The following is a 17,515-nucleotide window of genomic DNA, read 5'->3' as shown; positions in this document are numbered from 1 at the left end:
GCTTTCTTAAATACACTACTGTTCTCCTTTCAGCTAGCAATGATGATTGTCATTATTTCCTTTGCAAATTAGTTAGCATTCATTATATGCTTTAAAGAACCAAAGTCCTTTAATGTTAGTGTTGTGCTAAACTGTTTTAAAATTAAGACCTGATTGTGCCTGCTGTTTTATATTAATATCTGTACAATTTTTGTGTGTGAGTGTTCCTTTTCTTCACAGTAAGAGTTCTTTGGGTCTTTTTGATGTAGCAATATTTATAGCCAAATATTTTTTGTTTATACCAAATAGATTTTGGTCTAGACAAATAGGGAGGTGGAGCAGGGTGTGGATGTTCCTGTTTTTCTTTTTAAAATTTCCTTAATCAAATTAGTTAAATTTATTCTAGTTCTCAGCCCTCTGGGACCCCCGCCCCCCACAGTTTTCTAATACAACTCTTATAACACATGCAAACACTCAATACCCTTAACAGTCTTTGACAGAGCTTTTTTAAAGAACTTGCAGAGATAAGAAAGCTTTGCAGAGCACAGCCTGTGTGACTTACATTCCAAAGCATTAGTAGAAAAGAGAATCTTGGCAAGAGACTTTGTCTCATGATGATAAACCCAAGCCTAATGCTCTAATGCAATTTTAGACAGCTTACATAGACTTTTTACATGCCACATAACTATCGGGTATTCTGTACTGCGCTGTGCTAATCTGTCTACATGGTTAGCAATCACTATATCAGGTGATGCAGACATGTATGTCAGGTCAGTTTTATGCTAAAATAACATTCTTTGTCAAAATATATCATTCCTGTTCCAAATGCTATAAAGGATTTTTTCCTATTACTGAGTGATTGATAAGTCCTACAGAATTAAAGTTTCCTGCCTCTTCCTCCTGCACTAGCTCCCTAGCAAGCTGCTTATAAGGGTCAAGAGACCTTTGTAAATGGCATAGTTTGTGTAGCAGAGAGAAATCATGAACCCTGCCTTGTGCAAGGGTTGGATACAGTCATATTGGGTTAAAATTGGTTACCAAAGGCTGTAGGCGAGATTGTCAAACACTCTCTTATAGTAAAGTGGCATAAATCCTTAGAATGCTGTTGGAGTTATTGGGGTATCTGTCACTGTTTAACACAAGGTTTAACACACTGGCAAAACAGAACTATCACATGTGATTTAATTGAGGATGAGACAACAAGCCTTATGTGTGTTCCCAAAATATTGCCAGGAAAATAATCTGAGCTAGTTTTTGACACAGTAACAACATTCAAGCCACTGTGTACTGGAAGAAATTATGGAGATACAATAGTAATAATCTGCAAATAAATCTTGCCTTATAAAAGACAACCAGTCTCAGTCTCATGCAGCATTCTTTTTTATGCTTGAAGCCAAGTATTGGATTGTGGGTAGTGTTGTGGACACATCTACCCTGCTGCTTGGATTCCTGGCCAGACAATAGCACAATCATTATCATGTTTAAGTTTCCAAAAATACTTTTGGATGTGTCACTGTTATTTCTGATGTTTATAACTGAGGCAGATAAATAATGCCTTGCCTTCTCTATCAGTGCAGTGTCTTGTGCCAAGGAGGCACCACTGGTGGAACATCCTAGTGAGATGATTTCACTTACTTTCCTCTCTTTAGTGTAGCTGCGTGTGTTGTATATCTCAGCCCTTGGCCTTGAGCATTTCTGAAGCTCATGGATGTAGTATCTGGGGAAAGAAAAATATAATTCTACTAGCCTTGTCACTGATGCTGCATAGAATACAGTCTCAGATCTATATAAACTGGAGTTCACACTGTTACAAGTATTTAAATTACTTCCTGTCCTAGTTCTTTCAAAGATGGTTAAAAATTGTAGCGTAACCTCTTATCTGTTACTTCAATTGCAGGCCTGTCTACGTCTCTTCAGTTAGGCCTCAGTCTAAACACATAGTTGTCATTGTGGATCATGGAACTTCAGTTACAGAGACACAGCTCCAGATTGCCAGAGATGCAGCCCAGGTTATTCTGAACTCAATAGATGAACATGATAAGGTGAGAGATGAATGAACCCATGCTAAGTTTTCATTATTGGGCTGTTGGGGTTTTTTTTTTGCTAACATCATGAAGTGTCTCAAGTCAGGACACCAGCTCCTTCTTTGGGTTGTGTGCCCATTGCTTTAAGCAACAACTCCAAAGCCACAATATTATTATGTAGGATTTTCCTATCCCTTGTGCTATTCTCCCTCCATTCCATCATCATCTGGTATTCTGAAATAGAAACTGAAGACTTGCTTACTTCTGAAATAGAACTGGCAGGCCCCAAATTTGGATCTGAGAGGCTAAAAACTCTTCAACACATATGTCAAACCCACCCCCCATGTATATGTCATTTAAAGCAAATCTACTTTTTAACTACTTGACAAGAAAAGTGTTGGGGTTTTCCAAGAACCAAATTTTATTTTTTAAATAATGGGAGAATCCTTGAATGCTGACTAATTATAAGAGATGTGAGAAAAGCTGGAATCAGTAATTAATTTTGTATGATCTCAGCAAATACATTTCCTTATGTGTAAAATAGCAGCACCACATTTAAAATAAATTTTCCATTTTTTAAAATGCAAAAATAGGGAGGTAGTATTGGGGCAGATTAGAACCATGGTCTGTGATGGATTCCCTACAGATTCTTCACTTGCTTTTTCCAGTTAGTTCGCTAGGGAAATGTACTCAACCCTCCAGTGGATTCTAGACATCATATGTTTGCCTGTTTTTGCAATATTTCACAAAATATTCTTCAGGCTGAAGCAAAGAACTAGTTAACTGTAGGAAAACAGAACCACAGACTGGGCTCCTTACTTGCAAGTGAGTGCCTTATTTTCCTGTTTTGAGCAGTGCATTTTTAGAGACATGATTTCTTCCAATATTCCTTCCCCACACATCTTGAGAAATGTTGTGGAGGACTTTCTCAGAGCAAACACTGAAAGCACATCCCTAATCATGATCCCATTTCATTTATGGAACTCCACCCCACTCCCCTACTCATGGTGGATCCTGATTTAGTGTTCAGGAACCACTGTTGTCATTGTTTACAAAAGAGCAGAAACTATCTTAGTGAAAGGCCAAAATCCTTTTTCATAAACCATCCCCTCTGAAGTTTAATGGATTTATAAGCATTCTTTTCTTATACAATAGGATTTTTAAATGCACATTGGCTCTTGTGCTGCCTTATTGGTGTGTGTGCTACAGTGTGGCATATAAAGAATTCTCAATGGTAAAATAATCCAATACATATGTATTTTCTCTTTTAAGATTTCTGTGTTATCCGTCGCAGACACAGTAAGAACCTGCTCCTTGGATCAGTGCTATAAGACATTTCTGTCTCCTGCCACCAGTGAGACTAAAAGGAAAATGTCCACTTTCGTTAGCAGTATAAAGTCATCTGACAGCTCTACTCAGCATGCAGCAGGATTTCAAAAAGCATTTCAGTTGATACGAAATACAAACAACAGCACAAAACTCCAAGCAAGTAAGTCTGTTACCAGACAGTATTAATGAATTTTCCCTATTTTTGAATTATCCCTTTTTGTATTCTCCTTTTTTAAAAAAATTGTCATTTTAGCAGATGATGAGAAGTTGTTACTTGTTAAATATCGAAATTATTTCCAGGAAAGATAACATTTGCTTTGAAATGAATATAATAGATAGTATTGAAAGAGAAAAAAGATTCCCCCGCCCAATCCGCCACCATTTCTTTCTTCAGATGTCTCTCAGTAACTGCAAAGTCTATTTTATTTATATTGGTCCCAAGGAACAAGAAACATGAAGAAAATAAAATAATACAAATTAATGCTCAAACTTTCTGGAAGTGAATTTTCAACTGTAGGATGAGACCAGAGAACAGAGTAAAGGATCTGATGTACTTTGGTTTTGAAGTTAAGCAGGCCTGGGTGGAAGATGGCCAGTAGCCTTACTAGGGGATAGGTAGCTTGGGCTCTTGGCGATGGCATAGTGATATGGTGGTGTTATTTAAATTCTGCAGCCAGGAAACCAATGTTCATTAGAGTCTGCATTCACTCCAGTGGGTAAAGACTGTTGCCAGTAGGAAGACACAAGACTGCAGAGTTTAATCAATATGAATAAAGTGGATTATTGAGGCACTAGGACTAACACATTAGGAAAACCATGGTTATTAACAGTGCTATCATAAGCAGAGTTACACTTTTCTAATCCATTGAAAGGTGCAACTCTGCTTAAGGTGGAACTGTAAATGCATGATACATGAATAAATGGGGGATACATGAATAGAAACACAGGTAAACAAGTGATACATTAGTTTATTGCCAGCCCCCAGTAGATGGCAAACTGGGCAATGAAGAGATGAATCATGAATTGCAAAGGCAACCCAAGAAGTTTAAAAATGGGAGTACATATTAAACACATTGAAACTGAGGCTAAATACAAATAAATTTTACTTCTCTAATACACTCCAGCCCTGCTTAGTTAAAGCTAGGCTCCTGGAGCCTGAATATTGCAGCATCAACAGTTCCATAAGGCTAAAGGTTTGGGACAGGATCAAGACTGCACATTAGTCAGGGAAACTTGACTGCATCGATCAGCCACCCTCCTTGACATTTTATACCTTTCCCTTGACCAGAGGTGGCACCCATCTCTCAGACATGACCTAGTTTATGTTCTCATAAAGAAAAATGCCATCCTGGATTCTCTTTATCACTCTTTATGGGTTAGCTCTCTCCCTTGAGTATGGTCATTGGTCTTTCTTGTTATTGTTTTTTAATTTGCAAGTATTATCAGCACATCTGAGAGCCAGTTTGCTGTAATGGTTAAGAGTGTGGGACTCTAATCTGGAGAGCTGGGTTTGATTCCCCACTCCTCCACTTGAAGCCAGCTGGGTGACCTTGGGCTAGTCACAGTTCTCTGGAGCTCTCTCTGCCCCACCCACCTCACAGGGTGTTTTGTTGTGGGGATAATATTAGCATACTATGTAAACCGCTCTGAGTGGGCATTAAGTTGTCCTGAAGGGCGGTATATAAATTGAATTTTATTGTTGTTGTTGTCGTCGTCATCATCATCATACATGTTGTGATCTTGAAATGACTGGGTTCTCGGAAAGATACCCCTGGATATCATGATTATGTTTACAAACAGTTCTGAGGCTCTTCCTTCACTTTGGGACAGAGCTCTGTGCTGCTTGATTTTAGGTGACATCAGGATCACTTAGAGTCTCCCTATGGACTTTGGCATCTCTGTACAGCTGTGGAATGTACCTGACTGCTGTATCTTCTGTATGTTTGATCACGGGAGCAAGTTGATAGTAACACTATGCCTTTAAACAGTTTGTGAGTTTACTTTTGTTGAAATTCAGTCTCTGTGAGCACACTGGTAACATACACAGTGTCCAGAACACTGGGCTTCTTGATCTTCAGCTGTATGCTGCAGTTAATACAAGTGTGTAGCTCTTTTAGGTATTTACCTGTACAACCACTCAACTTGGCAATAGGAGGCTAACAGCTCTTTGCAATTTGTGTTGAAGTCTGCATTTTCCCCAGGCTTGTTACAAACTATGTCAGTTATTTCATGCTAGAAGCTTGCACAACCACTTTAAAATACAATAATGGACCCTGTAATTTAGAAATCATAGTCCCTTTGGCACTTCTTTGCAGAATATGCTGCTGCATAACGATCCAGTACATACTGCTGTGAGCTTACTTTGAAGCAGCCATGGGAAGCTGACTTCCTCACTTATCTACTTCATGGTCCTTTTCCAGGTGTCCTCCCTGGCCGTGGGGTGTTGCTGCTTTCTTGTATGTGGTGCATGCTACTGTTTTCCAGATAGTGTTGAAATGACAAGTCATATGCAGCAAATCTTCATACATAGATCAGGAAAACTCAGGTTCAGAGTGAAAATTAATTCACTGAGAGCCCAGTTTGTTCAGAAATTGAGACACTAACTAAAGCCCATCTGAAGATTACTGGGCCAGATTAACAGGTGCAGGTAAGATTTAACTGGCACAATGCTTTCTGCCAAAATTAATGCCCACCCCCCGCCACACACACACTGAATCAAAACTTTGGGTGTTCAAAGCAACAGTGAAAGGCATTATACTTAATTTGTGCCAGGGCCCATTATGTCTCAGCTCTCAAAATCAGGGCTCAGTCATGGAACATATGAAGTTAGAATAAGTGAAAATGTTTTTGACCAGGTGGAGAATGCCTTGACCTTACCATTTAGGAATTACAGAGAGGATTTAGCACATAAGATATTCGAGGGAAGGATTCAGAGACAGTCTTTAGCAGCCCTTATTGTAAAAATTAGGTACTGCAAATTAAGATACTGCTGGAAAGTACTTCACCCTGCACTGAATTCCTGGCCGTGCAGCATGTACTGAAAAGGGTTGTTTGCTGCCATTATGTTCTGAACTCAGCTTTCAGCACACTAACACAGGTGGGTGTGTTGGCATGTAAAGGCTAGAACTCCTTGCACAGTGATGGCAATCACATAATTTATCATTCAGCACTTATAATGTTGCATCAACATGTGCTGAATACACTTAGGCATAAATCTTAAACCTACATTGTACATTCTGTATATACAACAATTACCGTACATGAGTAAATAAACTATTTTAATAAAGTGAGAGAGAAAGATAACAGAACTACATCTTGATAATGTGAGTGCCAGACAAGCATACGTGTGCCCCGGAGCATCAAACTTGCCTGTTTGAGTGCGCTGAACAGTACATACATAACAACATAAAACTAACAGTATTAATGTTAGGTCACCACTGGTGAATATTTTGTTGATTCTTATGAAACGTTTTAACATTTGGATACTAACTACAGCTGTATCCTAGTTTAGTGTCTTTCCTTGTTATACTCAAAAAGAGTCCAGTAGCACCTTTAAGACTAACCAATTTTATTTTATTGTAGCATAAAGCTTATGCTACAATAAAATAAAATTGGTTAGTCTTAAAGGTGCTACTGGACTCTTTTTGATTTTGCTACTACAGACTAACACGGCTAACTCCTCTGGATCTATGACCATGGAAAGCACTTGTTATACTCAAAATCATAAACAAATACACCCATTCTTCTGGCAAAATATGTAATTTTGTTACTTTTAAAATGGACGTTGGGATCACATCTTACCATTCAAGGTTTTGGTATCATTTAGTACTCACAGACAGCAATGCTTTGGGGTCAGACTGCTCAGTAATTTCAGAAAGAGGATGTTCAAAATTCTTCCATTTCCTTGTAAACAATCTTCTCACTTGTTTTCATTTCTAGTACAAGACTTATTGTTCTGGTGTATTGTGAATTTTCAAACATCCTGCTCTTCCAGCAGAGCTAAGCATGTATGACAAAGAATCCATTGAAAAGATTTTTAGGGGGAGATTTGTAACACTAAATATTATTGAGTGATATCTGGTATGAGAGATAAGAATAATACTGAAAAGATGCATGCTTGTGTACAGTCTCCCAGCCATTCTCTAAAAGATCAGTAGCCACCTCTAATTAATTTGCATTCTTATGGATCTTGTCAATACTTTCATAGATGATAAACCCTTGTGCAGCTGATGCTGTGATTCCATGACCAGCCGCTGAAAAACTGAAACCAATGCTTATAGTCAAGTGGAATACAGTCTGTTGACTGAGAAAAATAATGGCTAAGGGATTTGCAAGCTCTTAAGTACTTTGCGTGTTTTTCAGTGTGTGAAAGTAAGCAAGATTCTGCTGTTGCAAGGAAGAGCATTTTTGTGGCTTCAGTTATTGAACCAGAAACCATAGGCTATCGCTACAGACAAATGCAAAAACAATGTTTTGTATCCCAGAGTTTTGAACAATTTCAATCATGTTAGAATTAGGCCCTTTTTGCACTTACGGTTTAAATCCCCATTTATGAGCATTTGCCTCGATCGCAGTGGCTTCGGCATGACACTCCCATGTTTCACTCTGTCCAGGCAGTTTCAATTTGGCGTCATGTTATTCATTTTAGACGGGCTTTGAAGCCTCGGAGCAGTTTTGGGCTTTTGGGGCTTTGCAATTCATGTCACACTTTTTTTTTTAACTTCAAGCATGCGTAGTAATGTTGCAATGTTGGAACCCATCCCCCCCCCCCAGCTTTTGCTGATGGGGCTGTCCCCTGACCACTGGGAGGCAATTGATGGCAGAGTTCTGGGGGAAAACATGTACCACTCTCTTTTTTTTAAAAAAAAAAAGCCAAGCCAGGAAAGGGTTAATATGCTGCTGCTTCTTTCCCTCCCAGCCACTTTGATTTACAAACAGCTGTGCAAAATGCTTATTTTTTTTTACATTGGCAGAAGACACGGGAAGGAGGGAAAAGCAGCCATTTAATCCTTACCTGGCTTTTAAAGCCAGGAGAAATGAGGAGTAATGTTACAACGGGAGATGGGCATGAACTGGAAAAGTGGTGGTTCATGGTTCATTGTGTTGCACAAACCATGAACTTGCCTGGTTCTTGAACTGGTTTGTCTGGTTTGTTGTTTGTCAGTTTTGGAGGCCGTAGAATGGCTCTCTTGACAGTCAGAGATGCCAAATTCACAAGAAGTCTTCAGCAGGCTCTCCTCCAGCCACCCTCCAAGTTTGGCAAAGATTAGATTTCAGGTGTCCGAGTTATAGACCCCCAAAGTGGATGCCCCCAGGAAAGTTCCATTAGATATGAGAGCCACAAATGCCAATTGACTTGCATTGGCTTCATTGAGATACATTGCAGCACTAAAAAGTTGCAATGAAAACATGGGGTAGAGTTAGAGAATATTCCTCTGAGAATGGAATGACAGCCTCCAGAGTGGAATGATGGTCCCTGGCAGTAGCTAAACTGCTCTGGGGCTGGAATGAGGACAGAAGTTCTCTTTGAGGGGACAGTCAAGGAGATGTGCTTGGGGAGACAAGAATATTCTTTTAAAGGACAAGAGAACAGAGACAATCTATGAGAGGAGGTTAATCTTGGGGTGAAGGAGTAGATGTTCTTTGGAGGGGCAGGGATATTTTTGGACAGGAAAGGACAGAGGCGATCCATGAGGGGAGGTTAAACCTTGGGGAAGAGACGTTGGGGGGACAGAAATCTTCCCAACGGGCCGGCGAGCAGATAGAAGTTGCTACAACAGCCAGAATCCATCTCCCTAATGGGGTGGCCAAGAGAGAAGCCTTCCAGAAGCGGAATACAACAGGAGGTTAAAATTCCCCTTGTGGGGGGTGCATTTGCACCTGGCAAGGACAGGGTGGTCCACAAGGTGGTTAAAATTCCCCTTGCAGGGGTGGGGTACAGTCACACCTGGCATGGACAGGAGGTGGGCCACAGCCCTGACCCACCAAGACTCTTGGCCCCTGAGTCTGCCACTGGCACAGAGACTGGGGTGGAGTCGGAGCCCGGCTCTGGGCAACAGAGTCCCTTTGCTGGGATGAAGCTTGGGGCTGCAGGCACTGGTGGACTAGGGGATGGGAGGAGCCATGAGGAGGGCGATTAAAATTCTCCTTGTGGGCGGGGGGTGCATTCACACCTGGCATGGAAGGAGGTGGTCCACAAAATGATTAGAATTCTCCTTGTGGGGGGGGGGGGTGAGTTCGCACCTGGTGTGGACAGGAGGTGTGCCCCAAGGTGGTTAAAATTCCCGTTGCGGGGGGTGCATTCACACCTGGTATGGACAGGGGCTGGTTCATAAGGCAGTTAGAATTCCCTCGTGTGTGTGTGTGTGGGGGGGTGCATTTGCACCTGGCATGGACAGGAGTTAGGCCACAAGGCAGATAAAATTACCCTTGCGGGGAGGTGCATACACACCTGGCGTGGACAGGAGGTGGGCCACAGTTCTGACCCACCCCCTGAGTCTGGCAGTGGCACAGAGACTGAGGTAGGGTCGGAGCCGAGCTCCGGCCAAGTCACTCTGCTGGGGGAGCAGGTGGAAAGGGACAAAGGAGAAGCCCATCCCATCGTGGTGAGAGGGCAATCACCAGAATCCATCTCCCCAACAGGGTGGTCGAGTGGGAAGCCTTCCACCAGCGGAATCCACCTCTGCAACCCATGGGGAAGGAGGTTAAAATTCCCCTTGCGGTGTGTGTGTGTGTGTGTGTGTGCATTTGCATCTGGCAAGCACTAGGGGACGGAAGGACCCTTGGGGAAGGAGGTTAAAATTCCCCTAGTGTGAGGGGGTGCATTCACGCCTGGCAGGGACAGGGGGTGGTCCAGAGCTCTGACCCACCCAGACACTTGGCCCCTGAGTCTGTCAGTGGCACAGAGACTGGGGGTGGCTCAGAACCCTGATATCCCCAGACTGATTTTGGTGGGGGGGCGGGCAAGGTTAACTTCCAATGGGGGGGATCCTGGATCTTCAATTCCCAAGGCCCAGGGAGCAGTAGCCCAGCAGGGGAAGTTGAAGGCCAATTGATCCACCAGAGTTGGGTCCATGCATGAACGGTGGGCACAGAGGTGGTCTCCCAGGTGTAAGAATACCCGTTCACTCTGGACACTGGGGGAGGGGGCAGGAGAGGAGGTTCATGGCCACAGCTGACAAGTCTGGCCAGATGGTAGCTTTGCGTGCCCAGTACTCCAGGGAATTGGAGTCAGAGGGCTTGGGAGGCTTGGCAAGGTACTCCTGCACCATCACCTCTGCTGAGTCTTCCACAAGGGCATGCCTGACCTCTCAGATGCTGCCAACCTCCCAGCTCACCACCAAAGACTAGTCGCGTGGAGGGTTCCTGGTTGGGTGGGCTCTCACAGCCTGGAGTGCTGGGCTCATCCACCACCTCCTCCTCTGCCTCCTCCTCCACCAACAACCCCTCTTCCATGCAGTCTTCCCTCCATCCACATCATTTGGCCTACAATTTCTGGACTTCTCTGCAGAGGTCCTGCTTCCATTGCTGAAGCTCAGCATTGCATATGGCGATGATGCCCTTTATATGGGGGTCGCAGATGCAGGCCAGTCTGTACACCGCTCTTGGCAGAGAAGATGCAAGCGGGTGGCCATGCCTGCCTACAGCCTCCTCACCAAGACCCTGGAGACAAGAGCTTCCCCTTCTTCAGTTCTTTGGCCAGTGCCCAGTCCAGCCCATGGATCAGGGGGATGGCTTGCCCCAGGCTGGGTTTGTAGGAGCAGAGGAGGTCGGTGGTTACTGAAACAGCTTCAGGACATGGACCATTTGGGAAAGGGCTAGCCAGTCCATAGACCTAATGCTGAGCTCCTTTCCCCCTTGCAAAATAGGCACAGAAGACATGATATTCTGCACCAACAGGTGGCATATCCTGGAAGAGCTGGTGCTCAGGCTCCCCACTCCTCCTGCCTCTTGTGCAGCTGGTGGGCAGATTTAATGCTGCGGGAAAAGTGGGCAGCCAGGTGCCAGCAGCTGTCCAACACGGTATGTGTGTCTACCATTTCCTAGTCCCAGATGGGCTTGATGGTGCTACCCAGCCCAAGAGAATCCCTCATGACCAGGTGCATCTTGTGCGCCAGGCAGACAATGCCCTCAAGGGATGTGGTATTCAGGGCTGCCACCATGTTTCTACCTGCATCCATGACCATGTAGCCACAGAGAACATCACCCAAGGGCTCCCAGTCCAGCCTTGATCATGGTGGAAATGTTTTTCCCCATGTGGACCACATCCATCCCCCACGCCTGCGGCAGAACCACTCTGTAGCCCAGCAGTGGGGATGTCTCCTCCTCCCGGGGCCCTGATTTTTCCCTGGTGGTCCGGAGGTCCTCCAGTTGCCACCAGTGGGCAGGGAGGGCAAGGTATCCAAGATGATGGCTGCTCCACAGTTTCGTTGTGAAGTGCATGGTCCACCCTTGTGCTCTGAACAACTCGTTCCTGACCAGCTCTGCCATAGAGTGGTAAATGGAGGGCAAGACTCACCAACCAATGGTCCACCACAAGGAGATGCTATACCATGGGTGAAATGACGCAGCACCCGGTGAAAGTCCACATCCTCCACAATGGACAAAGATAGTCTGTCCAGGGCAATCCTCTCAGCCGTTACACGAGTGCCTGCCTCCTGAGCCCTCCCCCTATTTCTTTAGTTTGGCAGTGCCACCGACCCCGAGGGAACAACCTCCTGAAGGGTAGCCTGCCTGGAAGTTCCACTTCCACCCACAGCACCCTCAGTGCAAATCTTCTTCCTTGGGGTGGAATCCCATTCCCCTCCCCCTTCTCCCTGCTCAAAAGCCCTCTTTGAGTGTGCTCATACCCCTGAGGGAGGAAGGGGAAAGCAGCCTGTAGAGAAACGCCATTCTGTTTGTGGAGTTAACTTTCTATGGGCTGCAGAGGGGAGGGGCCAGTTCTGGAGTAGAATGTAATTGGAGGGAGAGCGAGTCAGTGGGAGTTGGAAGTTGATAGTTGACAGTTGGTGGCTGGAGAGTGGAGGGAGAGATGGCTCTGAGGGGAGATGTAGATCTAATGTAACCCCAGGTATTGGACCTGCCCTACACAACATCTAATTAGGGCATGAGGGAGATAAGAGTAGGGGTTTCTGTTTCTGTTTTGTTATTCCTTCCGTTCTCTGTATATTTGCCTGTGTATAGTTAGAAGTTAAATAAATGAGTTTTGGAATTTATGAAGGAAGAAAGTTCTTCTGTTCCACATAGTCCCCCAACTGCTTGGGCCCACTAGCAGAGGAGGGGGGTTAGGAGGCTGTCCCGCCTAACCAAGACCCCATACAGGGACAGTGGTGGCAGCAACTACCCGGAGACAGGAAAGGGAGACAGCCCCTTCAGGTGCCTGGCCAGAGGTGAAAAGGGAGGGGTAGGCAGAGCGGGGTCTACCAGTGGGAGGAAAGGCCCCGTTTCGCCACACAGCCATTTAACTCTTTCCTGGCTTTTAAAGCCAAGAGAGAATAAGCAGTAACATTTCAACACAGCAACGTTACAAATCATTTCGGGCTTCAAAAAAAATAGTGTGTGTGCATACCCTAGAGGGAGGAATGGAAAAGCAGCCATTGAACCCTCTCCTGGCTTTTAAAGCCAGCAGGGAAGAAGCAGCAGGGTTCCTGGTACAGAAAAAAAAAGAGTGTGTGCATACCCAGGAGCAAGGAAGCCAAAAGAGAAGCAGCCTTATGACCCTTACCTTGTTTTACTGAAAAAAATGGCGGAAAAGATGTTCAGAGAGCTGAGGAGGATGGGAGTGGTTCATTCCACACAGACCAATCAGCTGCTGGGGAAAAGGAGAGGGGGGAGAAGCAGAAGGGAGTATAGAGTTCATACTGACATTAATTGTGCCAGCCGCGACTCAGCAGCGGCTTCAAAATAACATCATGTATGTCTGCGGGGGGAGGGGAATCGGAGATACCGCCGTCAAACATCGGCACGGCATCCCATGACTACCTTGCAAGTGTGAAACTCCTGCAAACATGGGAAGCAGAACAGATACTGAAACACTTTAAAGTCCCAGTGTGAAAAGGGCCTTAGTCTAAAAAGGAAGCACAGAACACTTATTATCTGAACCTTGTTGAAAGGCAGAGTACATCAAGATCTCTTAGGGATGTTTTTAAAAGGAAAAAAAAGGTTGGTTATGGTTTGCCAGGCCACTTGTGGCATTTAGAACTATGTGGGTATAATGATATGCTAGTTTTTTCCTATGCTTATTTGCAAGGCTTTCCTAATTTGGACAATGATTTTTAAATTATGCATGTAAAATCTTACTTGATTCTGATATTATATAGAGCTTAGCATAGAGCCACCCTTCCCCGTGGACTCTGATGATGTCTGAGATGTGGGATGCAATGTGTGCTGCTCTGAGATTTTTTATTATATTATTTATATGATTGCCACTGGTGTTTTTACTGTATGTTTTTATTATATGTATTTATTATGTTGTTTATCTGCTCTGAGCCCGCTTGTGAAGAGAGTGGAGTATAAATCAAATAAATAAATAACATAATGCTATGTATGGCCCAATATTGACATGAGGCCAAATTATGAAAGAACCTTTAAATACAGGTTGTAGTGATATCTGAATTGACAGATCAAGTTTCTAATCATCTAACAAATGAAAAAGTGTCAGAAACTTGTTAAAAGAGACCTCAGAAGGATCTTCAAAGTGGACCAAAACTCCTATACCCAATGGTAGTTTCAGTTCTCATTGCTATGATAATGTTGTGTTTTTATTTGTTATAAAAGGAATCTAGCATGACAGAAAAATGGTTTAATTAATGGATCCTATAATATTTATTTTTAGATACAGATATGGTCATTATTTATTTATCAGCTGGAATAATATCAAGGGATTCATCAGAGGATGGTAAAAAGGCTACACTTCGTGTTATCAATGAAGAAAATAGTTTTCTTAACAACTCCGTAATGATCCTTACTTATGCCCTCATGAATGGTAAGGGATAGTTATGATATTTTTGACAAATGAAGTGTCTAAGGATGAATAAGTTGTGATACTTTCAACTATTTTGAAGTGTAAAAAGCAAATGCTGGATCAAAGGCCTAAACCAGCAAAGTATTTTTCATGTTGGCTATGACAGTTCTTACCACAGTTTTTAACTGTTTTCATGTTTTCTTGTGCATAAGCTCTCAGGATCACTATATAAACTGTACACTTGTCCTCTGCTCAGTTAACTGTATGCTCTTCCTTGCAGAGGGTGTGACAGGTTTAAAAGAACTGGCATTTCTCCGAGATCTTGCAGAACAGAACTCAGCAAAGTATGGAGTGCCTGACAAAACTGCCTTACCCGTGATTAAAGGGAGCATGATGGTCTTGAACCAGCTGAGCAATTTAGAAACCACAGTGGGTCGGTTTTATACAAATCTCCCAAACCACATGATTGATGAGGCAGTCTTTAGTTTGCCTTTCTCAGATGAAATGGGAGATGGTAAGTGCTGGAAATAATCTGAAAATGAGCATTACTCTGCTGTCCATTAATAATACATTTGTAGCAAATGTGGTAAGTGGCATTTTTACAGGTCTGCCCTTAGGGAAGATATAAAATAAAAACATACTCAGGTGAAACTACTATGGAAAATTCTCTGTCCGCAGTACTGGACTTTTGTTTCCACTTTTGTTAAGTGGAAAATTGGGGCAATGCAATATGATGCGCAAAAATGATGATGTGTTAGTTACAATGTTAAGAGTGACTTTCTCTGTTTCTATTGCTACACTCATTATAAAAGTCTAACTGTTCAGAACAGACTAGGTGTGCAATCCTGAGAAGAGTTACTCCAGTCTAAGCCTACTGAAGTCAATGAGGTTAAACTTGAGTAATTCTGCTTAGGATTGCACTGAAAGTTGTGTAACCAAACTCCAATGGCCACTTTTGTTACAGAAAAGCTATTTGGGGAAGGTGCAATTTTCTGCAGACAGGACAATTTTCACTTGTTACTCTTGTGCTGCAGCTACCCTCCCCAGCCCTTTTCTGTCTGTGGAATACCCACACATGTTTATGATGGTAAATATCTGACTGGAATTTTCTGGGAAATAAACTGGCTTCTTGAAGCTGCAGCAAGGAAAGGATAAAGCCACTATCCCACACATACACACACAGTGCTTCTCTGCTGAAAAATATTCCCTCTCAAAGTGGCTTGTCGTTAGCTACTGTATTTGTTTTCTTCTGGTTAGTAATGAGGCTGAGAGTATTTTAATGTTGTTGCTGAATAATCTATTTCTTGATAAATTGATAAGAAAGAACTATTTCCCTTGATGCTTTTGAGTCCTCTCAGTGGTGTAGGTACAGTGGATCATGTATGTCAATTAATCTTGGTTGAAAGCTAAGAGAGGAGTTGGTTTTGGCTCATGAGAAATTCTATTTTTTCTGTCATACTTTACCTGAGATGCTAGTGCAGCCCCCAGAAGTTGGCATATGGTCAGATGTATAATTGATGCTGCTTAATATCTGTATGTATATGCTAATGATTCCCGGTTCTGTGCTGTGTTAACTAATGATTCATAAGTCACTTACCTCAATTTTAAGCCAGTGTTTGAGGACTGTGGTTGAGTGGAGGGCATTAACAGTCTGAAACTGAATCCAGAAAAAAACTGAAGTAATGCTAGCAGTAAATTCTAGTACAGTAGAGGAGGGGGAAGGAGAGAGTGTCAGTTTCCCTGTGCAATATGGATCCTACCCATATTGTGCCCTGAACCATAATTTCTTTTTAGACAGATAGGGGAAACTACTTTTTGTCAGCCATCTGCTGACCCCATTCTGAAACAATAACATTTTTCCATGCCAGTCTTCACTTTTGTAATCTCTGAGGTTTACTACTACTATGTACTATGTTAGGGACTGCCCTTGAAGACCTCTTGGATGTTTCACCTTGTGCAGAATGGTTCAGGTTGAAATTTACTCAACCTGTTGGGTAGCAACTGCATCAGTTACCAAGTAGCACCTAGCCCAAATCAAAGTGCTGGGTGTTTTTATCTTTTCAAAATCTTCAAGAGGGAAAATAGGTTTTATGTGTTTTTACTATAAGCACCAAGATCCTCCAAAATCATTTTGTACTTCTGTTTGAATTTCCAGTACAGTTGCTGAATTTGGCTTCAGTTAAGATAAGGTGTAGCACACTGTATTTATAACCAATGGGACAATAATTCAGCAATCTGATATTTTATGTACAAAGGGGGGGTTTTGGTATCAAAATTCTCAGAGTTCAATAAGAAGACCCGTCAAAATACAGCCCTTAAGAATGTTGCAAAAAAGAAAAGGGCTTTAGTTCTGTTTGGGTGCACCTCTCTCTCTAAAGTTAGCACCTTTGGACGGTTGTGGGGTATTGTTAGTATAATGAGCTAAAACAGAGGGGTTCTTTTTCCTGAATGCTCTCCTCCTTGCAGAAATCAGCCCTACTTTTTGGTGAATTTTTGCTGGTGTTCATAAAGAGTGCATGTCCAGGGGAGGATGGAGAAGGAATTCAGTCCCATTGTCAGGGCAGTGGGACTAATGCGGCCTTAATTAGTCTAGTCTTGGTTACTTGACCAGCAGCGGCAACACAATGAGGATGAAGTTCCACATCCCATTGCAAGAAATGTGTGATTTTGTGATGTTCTTATTCAAATGAGTCAAGCCACATAGGGGAAGGGGGGAATAAACCTACAACCCACAGACCAAACTATAAAGGTTGAGAAACAGATAAGATTTATTAGAAAAGATATATAATCCTTCTAGAACAATTCTGCTTTAATAAATATACAAGATAAAAACATAAAACATAAGACCAACATAAGAAAATATATAGATAAAAAATGTAGACAAACGCTTTTCAGCTAAATAGTCTTCTCCAGTGGTCTTTAAAAGAAGATACTCATAGAAGCACATACACATGTACAGACATATATAGTAAATTATCAAGACTATGAACGCAGTATATAATCAGACTAAGTCCCTTCAATAACTCTTCACAGGTCTTGTTTTAGAAAAATGAGGTGTATATTTCCACTGTATAATATATTTGCAAGGTCATTAAACTGCCATCTATTGATAATTGGCAGAGTATACTGGGGAAAAGATAATTTCCAGCACAGTTGAAAACAAAAGAGTAGAATTAATGGTTGCCACGTAGATGCTAAGGTTGCACGGATATATCTCAAG

At 42.6% G+C, this 17,515-nt stretch overlaps 1 protein-coding gene across 1 annotated transcript in view; it reads left to right on the top strand.

Moving 5' to 3' along the window:
- Nucleotides 1-17,515, top strand: part of CACHD1 (cache domain containing 1) — a 214,470-nt gene that overhangs the window by 152,493 nt on the left and 44,462 nt on the right. Inside the window, exons 6-9 of the mRNA XM_054981592.1 lie at nucleotides 1,877-2,021; nucleotides 3,276-3,492; nucleotides 14,167-14,316; nucleotides 14,576-14,809. Of these exons, the coding sequence (XP_054837567.1) occupies nucleotides 1,877-2,021; nucleotides 3,276-3,492; nucleotides 14,167-14,316; nucleotides 14,576-14,809 (746 nt within the window). The remainder of the gene's footprint in view (nucleotides 1-1,876; nucleotides 2,022-3,275; nucleotides 3,493-14,166; nucleotides 14,317-14,575; nucleotides 14,810-17,515) is intronic.

This window comes from Eublepharis macularius, chromosome 5 (genome assembly GCF_028583425.1).
Source record: "Eublepharis macularius isolate TG4126 chromosome 5, MPM_Emac_v1.0, whole genome shotgun sequence".
NCBI classification, from domain to species: domain Eukaryota; kingdom Metazoa; phylum Chordata; class Lepidosauria; order Squamata; family Eublepharidae; genus Eublepharis; species Eublepharis macularius.
Note: the sequence above shows the minus strand (reverse complement) of the source record. Positions and strands in the feature narration are given on the sequence as shown.